This window comes from Oncorhynchus masou, unplaced genomic scaffold (assembly GCF_036934945.1).
Source record: "Oncorhynchus masou masou isolate Uvic2021 unplaced genomic scaffold, UVic_Omas_1.1 unplaced_scaffold_776, whole genome shotgun sequence".
NCBI classification, from domain to species: domain Eukaryota; kingdom Metazoa; phylum Chordata; class Actinopteri; order Salmoniformes; family Salmonidae; genus Oncorhynchus; species Oncorhynchus masou.
The window spans coordinates 233,731-243,730 of NW_027014228.1; the positions used below are offsets into that span (position 1 = coordinate 233,731).

General features: G+C 46.8%; 1 protein-coding gene across 1 annotated transcript in view; it reads right to left on the bottom strand.

Annotated features, from left to right (window-relative positions):
• The window catches only part of LOC135537430 (protein kinase C beta type-like), a gene marked incomplete at its 5' end in the record, with an annotated part of 153,309 nt that overhangs the window by 36,711 nt on the left and 106,598 nt on the right, over window positions 1–10,000 (bottom strand). Inside the window, 1 exon segment of the mRNA XM_064963598.1 lies at window positions 3,228–3,401. Coding sequence (XP_064819670.1) covers window positions 3,228–3,401 — 174 coding nt within the window.

The following is a 10,000-nucleotide window of genomic DNA, read 5'->3' on the forward strand; positions in this document are numbered from 1 at the left end:
CTGACTCAGTCACATCAAGTCATCACCCACTGACTCAGTCACATCACCAACACATCAAGTCATCACCTACTGACTCAGTCACATCAAGTCATCACCCACTGACTCAGTCACATCAAGTCATCACAGACTGACTCAGTCACATCAAGTCATCACCTACTGACTCAGTCACATCACCAACACATCAAGTCATCAACTACTGACTCAGTCACATCACCAACACATCAAGTCATCACAGACTGACTCAGTCACATCACCAACACATCAAGTCATCAACTACTGACTCAGTCACATCACCAACACATCAAGTCATCACCTACTGACTCAGTCACATCACCAACACATCAAGTCATCAACTACTGACTCAGTCACATCAAGTCATCACCTACTGACTCAGTCACATCAAGTCATCACCCACTGACTCAGTCACATCACCAACACATCAAGTCATCACCTACTGACTCAGTCACATCAAGTCATCACCTACTGACTCAGTCACATCAAGTCATCACCCACTGACTCAGTCACATCACCAACACATCAAGTCATCACCTACTGACTCAGTCACATCAAGTCATCACCTACTGACTCAGTCACATCAAGTCATCTCATTTTGTGTCAGTTACACACGTATAAGAACTGTATCAACATACTTTAGTCATATTTTATTATCCTAATTTTTTTTTTTTTTACTTGTGCATTAGGCATATTTTTTCTCCATTTGGAATATGATGACTTTGACAGTGACTTTGCAAAAGTGAGAAAACATTTGCAATATGTTTTAACAGTGAGGTACCATCAACAAAAGTGACATTCTGAAATCAACCCTAACGAGCGATGGAGAGGTACCAGAATCACTGTCCAGCTATCCCGAGTTCATCGGGCCATTCAATTTTGCATTCCTGCACAATTTTTATAGCATGACAAATTTGTGATGGTGAATGCCCATTGAACCATATTGTAAATGCACAGTGACTTTGCAAAAGTGAGAAAACATCACCAAATGGACATGATTTAATCAACACCACGAGTGATGGAAAGGAACAACAATCACTGCCCGGCCATCCCGTGTTCATCAGGCCAGTCAATTTTGCATTTCTGCAGGATTTTTGAGCATGTCAAATTTCTTATGACATTTGGCCCCCACAAAACATATGGCTTATGCACAAGTAAAAAAAAATATATAAAAATAATGATAATAAAATATGACTAAAGTATGTTGATACAGTTCTTATACGTGTGTAATTGACACAAAATTCGAAAGAATTTCGAAAAACGGTCCAGAAAGCACTTTTTTGGGGGATGTGTGAAGTTTTTTATGTAATTTTGCAATTTTTGACTTTTGACTTCCTATGAAATCATATTGCAAATGGACAAAACATATGCCTTATGCGCAAGTAATAATAAAAAAAAAATTAGGATAATAAAATTGGACAAAAGTATATTCATACAGTTCTTACACATGTGTAATTGACAAAAAAAGCGAAAGAATTTCGAAAAACGGTCCAGAAAGCACTTTTTTAAGGGGTGATAAGTTTTTGACAAAAAATTCATTTTTTACAAATTTGGCTTTTGGATGTTGACTTGGGGTCCATTCCCTATATGAAAAACCACGGTGGAGCGCACACGCCATCTGTTGGATTTTTGAAGTGTTACAACTGGCAATTGCCATATGGCATTTGAAATACATTTTGCATGAATCAACGCCAAATTGGGTGGTATTGGACACCGTGTATATGGTTTGTCCTAAGCCAATGTTTTCCCATTCATTTTTGTCCATTTCAGGGGGGTATTCCCTTACACATCAAGTCATCACAGACTGACTCAGTCACATCACCAACACGTCAAGTCATCACACACTGACTCAGTCACATCAAGTCATCACCTACTGACTCAGTCACATCACCAACACATCAAGTCATCACCTACTGACTCAGTCAAATCAAGTCATCACCTACTGACTCAGTCACATCAAGTCATCACCTACTGACTCAGTCACATTACCAACACATCAAGTCATCACAGACTGACTCAGTCACATCACCAACACGTCAAGTCATCACACACTGACTCAGTCACATCAAGTCATCACCTACTGACTCAGTCACATCACCAACACATCAAGTCATCACCTACTGACTCAGTCACATCAAGTCATCACACACTGACTCAGTCACATCAAGTCATCACCTACTGACTCAGTCACATCACCAACACATCAAGTCATCACAGACGGACTCAGTCACATCAAGTCATCACACACTGACTCAGTCACATCACCAACACATCAAGTCATCACCAACACATCAAGTCATCACAGACTGACTCAGTCACATCAAGTCATCACCCACTGACTCAGTCACATCAAGTCATCACCCACTGACTCAGTCACATCAAGTCATCACCTACTGACTCAGTCACATTACCAACACATCAAGTCATCACCTACTGACTCAGTCACATCACCAACACATCAAGTCATCACCCACTGACTCAGTCACATCAAGTCATCACCTACTGACTCAGTCACATTACCAACACATCAAGTCATCACCTACTGACTCAGTCACATCACCAACACATCAAGTCATCACCCACTGACTCAGTCACATCAAGTCATCACCTACTGACTCAGTCACATCACCAACACATCAAGTCATCACACACTGACTCAGTCACATCACCAACACATCAAGTCATCACACACTGACTCAGTCACATCACCAACACATCAAGTCATCACCTACTGACTCAGTCACATCACCAACACATCAAGTCATCACACACTGACTCAGTCACATTACCAACACATCAAGTCATCACCCACTGACTCAGTCACATCAAGTCATCACCTACTGACTCAGTCACATCACCAACACATCAAGTCATCACCGACTGACTCAGTCACAACAAGTCATCACAGACTGACTCAGTCACAACACATCAAGTCATCACAGTGTGTGTGTGTAGTGTGTGTGTGTGTGTGTGTGTGTGTGTGTGTGTGTAGTGTGTGTAGTGTGTGTGTGTGTGTGTGTGTGTGTGTTTGTTTGTGTTTGCCTCTGTGTGTGTGTGTGTGTTTACCATGGTCTTGAAGCAGGAGTGGAGCTGGTCAGGACGTGTGTGTGTGTGTGTGTGTGTGTGTGTGTGTGTGTGTGTGTGTGTGTGTGTGTGTGTGTGTGTGTGTGTGTGTGTGTGTGTGTGTGTGTGTGTGTGTGTGTGTGTGTGTTTACCATGGTCTGGAAGCAGGAGTGGAGCTGTGTGAGGAAGGGAGGTTTCCCGGACAGGGCCAGGACCCTCTTCTCCACCATGGTGCACTCCACATCATCATCCTGAATCACCACGTCCTTCTTCAGGATCTTTACGGCGTACAGCTCCTCTCTGTCCTTATGTTCTGCTAGCATCACCTAGAGAGAGAGAGGAGGGAGACATCTTTACGGTGTACAGCGCCTCTCTGTCCTTATGTTCTGCTAGCATCACCTAGAGAGAGAGAGGAGGGAGACATCTTTACGGCGTACAGCTCCTCTCTGTCCTTATGTTCTGCTAGCATCACCTAGAGAGAGAGGAGGGAGACATCTTTACGGCGTACAGCGCCTCTCTGTCCTTATGTTCTGCTAGCATCACCTAGAGAGAGAGAGGAGGGAGACATCTTTACGGCGTACAGCTCCTCTCTGTCCTTATGTTCTGCTAGCATCACCTAAAGAGAGAGAGGAGGGAGACATCTTTACGGTGTACAGCTCGTCTCTGTCCTTATGTTCTGCTAGCATCACCTAGAGAGAGGAGGGAGACATCTTTACGGTGTACAGCGCCTCTCTGTCCTTATGTTCTGCTAGCATCACCTAAAGAGAGAGGAGGGAGACATCTTTACGGCGTACAGCTCGTCTCTGTCCTTATGTTCTGCTAGCATCACCTAGAGAGAGAGAGGAGGGAGACATCTTTACGGTGTACAGCGCCTCTCTGTCCTTATGTTCTGCTAGCATCACCTAGAGAGAGGAGGGAGACATCTTTACGGTGTACAGCTCCTCTCTGTCCTTATGTTCTGCTAGCATCACCTAGAGAGAGAGAGGAGGGAGACATCTTTACGGTGTACAGCTCGTCTCTGTCCTTATGTTCTGCTAGCATCACCTAAAGAGAGAGAGGAGGGAGACATCTTTACGGTGTACAGCTCCTCTCTGTCCTTATGTTCTGCTAGCATCACCTAAAGAGAGAGAGGAGGGAGACATCTTTACGGTGTACAGCTCGTCTCTGTCCTTATGTTCTGCTAGCATCACCTAGAGAGAGAGAGGAGGGAGACATCTTTACGGCGTACAGCTCGTCTCTGTCCTTATGTTCTGCTAGCATCACCTAGAGAGAGAGAGGAGGGAGACATCTTTACGGCATACAGCGCCTCTCTGTCCTTATGTTCTGCTAGCATCACCTAGATAGAGAGAGGAGGGAGACATCTTTACGGCGTACAGCTCCTCTCTGTCCTTATGTTCTGCTAGCATCACCTAGAGTGAGAGAGGAGGGAGAGAGAGAGAGACACCTTTAGAGAGGGAGGAGGGAGAGGGGGAGAGAGGAGGGAGAGAGAGAGGGAGATGGGGAGAGGGGGAGAAGGGGAGTGAGAGAAGGGAAGGGGATAGAGAGGGAGAGGGGGAGAGGGAGAGAGAGGGAGAGGGAGGAGGGGTGAGGGAGAGGGGGAGGGAGAGAGAGGGGGAGAGAGAGTGGGACGGGGAGAAGGGGAGGGAAGGGGGAGAGGGAGAGAGAGGGAGAGGGAGGAGGGGTGAGGGAGAGGGGGAGGGAGAGAGAGAGGGGGAGAGAGAGTGGGAGGGGGAGAAGGGGAGGGAAGGGGGAGAGGGGGAGAAGGGGAGGGGGAGAGAGAAGAGGGAGAGGAGGGAGGGGAGGGGAGGGAGAGATTGGCAGCAGTCAAGCAATTCAGAAACATATTCTCTATAATCAAGAAATCTGGGGAAACATCTGTTCCCAATCACACCTCGAGGACAAACACACACACACACAGGGATGGAAGATTCACACTGATCGTCCTCGGGTTCTGTTTCCGTGGCGATGGACCGAGGCCAAGAACACATCCTGGCTATGACAACACAGCCACGGAACTCAGAGACCTGTGTGTGGTTCTGCTCAGACTTTCCCCTCCAAGGTCAGACACAAACCTCTTGGAACCGAGAAGGACCCTGGAGGAAACCTTATATTTCACTGTGTGTGTGTGTGTGTGTGTGTGTCCATAAGGTGACAGTGTACCTATGTAAATGCAAACTAAATAAGAGTTTCAGAGAGGACACCATCTGTTCCTAGACCTCCTCTATCGCACTCTATTCATCCCTTTCTCTCTCTCTCTTCTCTCTCTCCTCTCTATTCATCCCTTTCTCTCGCTCTCCTCTCTCTTCATCCCTTTCTCTCTCTCTCCACTCTCTCCATCCCTTTCACTCTCTCCTCTCTCTCCATCCCTTTCACTCTCTCCTCTCTCTCCATCCCTTTCTCTCTCTCTCCTCTCTCTATCATCCCTTTCCCTCTCTCTTCTCCAACTCCATCCCTTTCTCTCTCTCCTCTCTCCATCCCTTTCTCTCTCTCCATCCCTTTCCCTCTCTTCTCTCTCTCTCCATCCTTTTCTCTCTCCTCTCTCTCTCCATCCCTTTCCCTCTCTCCATCCCTTTCCGTCTATCCTTTCTCTCTCTCCATCCCTTTTTCTCTCTACTCTCTCTATCATCCCTTTCCCTCTCTCTTCTCAAACTCCATCCCTTTCTCTCTCTCCATCCCTTTCTCTCTCTCCTCTCTCCATCCTTTTCTCTCTCTCCATTCCTTTCCCTCTCTTCTCTCTCTCTCCATCCTTTTCTCTCTCCTCTCTCTCTCCATCCCTTTCTCTCTCTCCATCCCTTTCTCTCTTCTCTCTCTCCATCCCGTTCTCTATTCTCTCTCTCTCCATCCCTTTCTCTCTCCTCTCTCTCTCCATCCCTTTCTCTCTCTCCATCCCTTTCTCTCTTCTCTCTCTCCCCATCCCTTTCTCTCTTCTCTCTCTCCATCCCTTTCTCTCTTCTCTCTCTCTCCATCCCTTTCTCTCTCCTCTCTCTCTCCATCCCTTTCTCTCTCTCCATCCCTTTCTCTCTCTCCATCCCTTTCTCTCTCTCTCTCCATCACTTTCTCTCTCTCCTCTCTCCATCCCTTTCTCTCTCACCTCTCTCTCCATCCCTTTCCCTCTCTCCATCACTTTCTCTCTTCTCTCTCTCCATCCCGTCCCACTCTTCTCTCTCTATCCCTTTCTCTCTCCTCTCTCTCTCCATCCCTTTCTCTCTCTCTCCATCCCTTTCTCTCTCTCTATCCCTTTCTCTCTCTCTCCATCCCTTTCTCTCCTCTCTCTCTCCATCCCTTTCTCTCTCTCCATCCCTTTCTCTCTCTCCATCACTTTCTCTCTCTTCTCACTCTCCATCCCTTTCTCTCTCCTCTCTCTCTCCATCCCTTTCTCTCTCTCCATCCCTTTCTCTCTCTCCTCTCTCCATCCCTTTCTCTCTCTCCATCCCTTTCTCTCTCTCTCCACCCCTTTCTCTCTCTCCATCCCTTTCTCTCTCTCCATCCCTTTCCCTCTCTTCTCTCTCTCCATCACTTTCTCTCTTCTCTCTCTCCATCCCGTCCCACTCTTCTCTCTCTATCCCTTTCTCTCTCCTCTCTCTCTCCATCCCTTTCTCTCTCTCCTCTCTCCATCCCTTTCTCTCTCTCTCCATCACTTTCTCTCTTCTCTCACTCCATCCCGTCCCACTCTTCTCTCTCTATTCCTTTCTCTCTCCTCTCTCTCTCCATCCCTTTCTCTCTCTCCTCTCTCCATCCCTTTCTCTCTCTCTATCCCTTTCTCTCTCTCTCCATCCCTTTCTCTCCTCTCTCTCTCCATCCCTTTCTCTCTCTCCATCCCTTTCTCTCTCTCCATCACTTTCTCTCTCTTCTCACTCTCCATCCCTTTCTCTCTCCTCTCTCTCTCCATCCCTTTCTCTCTCTCCATCCCTTTCTCTCTCTCCTCTCTCCATCCCTTTCTCTCTCTCCATCCCTTTCTCTCTCTCTCCACCCCTTTCTCTCTCTCCATCCCTTTCTCTCTCTCCATCCCTTTCCCTCTCTTCTCTCTCTCTCCATCACTTTCTCTCTTCTCTCTCTCCATCCCGTCCCACTCTTCTCTCTCTATCCCTTTCTCTCTCCTCTCTCTCTCCATCCCTTTCTCTCTCTCCTCTCTCCATCCCTTTCTCTCTCTCTCCATCACTTTCTCTCTTCTCTCACTCCATCCCGTCCCACTCTTCTCTCTCTATTCCTTTCTCTCTCCTCTCTCTCCATCCCTTTCTCTCTCTCTATCCCTTTCTCTCTCTCTCTCCATCCCTTTCTCTCCTCTCTCTCTCCATCCATTTCTCTCTCTCCATCCCTTTCTCTCTCTCCATCACTTTCTCTCTCTTCTCACTCTCCATCCCTTTCTCTCTCCTCTCTCTCTCCATCCCTTTCTTTCTCTCCATCCCTTTCTCTCTCTCCTCTCTCCATCCCTTTCTCTCTCTCCATCCCTTTCTCTCTCTCTCTCCACCCCTTTCTCTCTCTCCATCCCTTTCTCTCTCTCCATCCCTTTCTCTCTCTCCATCCCTTTCCCTCTCTTCTCTCTCTCTCCATCACTTTCTCTCTTCTCTCTCTCCATCCCGTCCCTCTCTTCTTTCTCTATCCTTTTCTCTCTCCTCTCTCTCTCCATCCCTTTCTCTCTCGTTCTCTCTCTCCATCCCTTTCTCTCTCTCTCTCCATCCCTTTCTCTCTCCTCTCTCTCTCCATCCCTTTCTCTCACTCTCTCCATCCTTTTCTCTCTCTTTCTCTCTCTCCATCCCTTTCTCTCTCTATCTCCATCCCTTTCCCTCTCTTCTCTCTCTCTCCATCGCTTTCTCTCTTCTCTCTCTCCATCCCATCCCTCTCTTCTTTCTCTATCATTTTCTCTCTCCTCTCTCTCTCCATCCCTTTCTCTCTCTTTCTTTCTCTCCATCCCTTTCTCTCTCCTCTCTCCCCATCCCCTTCTCTCTCCATCCCTTTCTCTCTATCCATCCCTTTCTTTCTCTCCAGTCCTTTCTCTCACTCCAGTCCTTTCTCTCTCCACTCTCTCCATCCCCATCTCTCTCCATCCCTTTCTCTCTATCCATCCCTTTCTCCATCCCTTTCTCTCTATCCATCCCTTTCTTTCTCTCCAGTCCTTTCTCTCTCTCCAGTCCTTTCTCTCTCCTCTCTCTCCATCCCGTCCCTCTCTTCTTTCTCCATCCCTTTCTCTCTCTTTCTCTCTCTCCATTCCTTTCTCTCGCTTTCTTTCTCTCTCTCCATCCCTTTCTCTCTCTTTCTCTCTCTCCATCCCTTTCTCTATCTCTCCATCCCTTTCTCTCTCTCCATTCCTTTCTCTCTATCCATCCCTTTCTCCATCCCTTTCTCTCTATCCCTCCCTTTCTTTCTCTCCATCCCCTTCTCTCTCTCCAGTCCTTTCTCTCTATCCATCCCTTTCTCTCTATCCATCCCTTTCTTTCTCTCCATTCCTTTCTCTCTCTCCATTCCTTTCTCTTTCTCCATTCCTTTCTCTCCAGTCCTTTCTCTCTCTCCAGTCCTTTCTCTCTCCTCTCTATCCATCCCTTTCTTTCTCTCCAGTCCTTTCTCTCTCTCCAGTCCTTTCTCCTCTCTCTCCATCCCCTTCTCTCTCTCCATCCCTTTCTCTCTCTCCATTCCTTTCTCTCTCTTTCTCTCTCTCCATCCCTTTCTCTCTCTTTCTCTCTCTCCATCCCTTTCTCTCTCTCTCTCCAACCCTTTCTCTCTATCCATCCCTTTCTCCATCCCTTTCTCTCTATCCATCCCTTTCTCTCTCTCCATCCCTTTCTCTCCCTCTCCTCTCTCTCCTCTCTCTCTCCATCCCTTTCTCTCTCTCCATCCTTTTCTCTCCCTCTCCTCCCTCTCCTCTCTCTCTCGCTCTCCATCTCTTTCTCTCTATCCATCCCTTTCTCTCTCTCCATCCCTTTCTCTCCCTCTCATCACTCTCCTCTCTCTCTCGCTCTCTCCATCTCTTTCTCTCTCTCCATCTCTTTCTCTCTCTCTCTCTCCATCCCTTTCCCTCTCTTCTATCTCCACCCATTTCCCTCTCTTCTCTCTCCATCCCTTTCTCTCTCTTCTCTCTCTCCATCCCTTTCTATATGGGAAAAGCTATAAGCATGCCTTAGGGAGTTCATAACAGCTTTATAAAGCTATAAGCATGTAATAGGGAGTTCATAACAGCTTTATAATGCTATAGGCATGTAATAGGGAGTTCATAACAGCTTTAGAAAGCTGTAAGCATGTCATAGGGAGTTCATAACAGCTTTATAAAGCTATAAGCATGTCATAGGGAGTTCATAACAGCTTTAGAAAGCTGTAAGCATGTCATAGGGAGTTCATAACAGCTTCAGAAAGCTATAAGCATGCCATAGGGAGTTCACAACAGCTTTAGAAAGCTATAAGCATGTCATAGGGAGTTCATAACAGCTTTAGAAAGCTATAAGCATGTCATAGGGAGTTCATAGGGAGTTCATAACAGATTTAGAAAGCTATAAGCATGTCATAGGGAGTTCATAACAGCTTTAGAAAGCTATAAGCATGTCATAGGGAGTTCATAACAGCTTTATAAAGCTATAAGCATGTCATAGGGAGTTCATAGCAGGTTCAGAAAGCCATAAGCATGTCAAAGGGAGTTTCTTGGGGTAACGACACACAGAAAGGTGTTTACTGCTGTACATGCGTTTGTACGTCTGTGTGTGTGTGTGTGTGTGTGTGTGTGTGTGTGTGTGTGTGTGTGTGTGTGTGTGTGTGTGTGTGTGTGTGTGTCTCTGTGTGTGTGTCTTTGTGTGTGTCTCTGTGTGTGTGTATGTGTGTGTGTCTGTGTCTATGTGTGTGTGTGTCTGTGTCTATGTGTCTGTCTGTCTGTCTGTCTGTCTGTCTGTCTGTCTGTCTGTCTGTCTGTCTGTCTGTCTGTGTGTGTGTGTGTGTGTGTGTG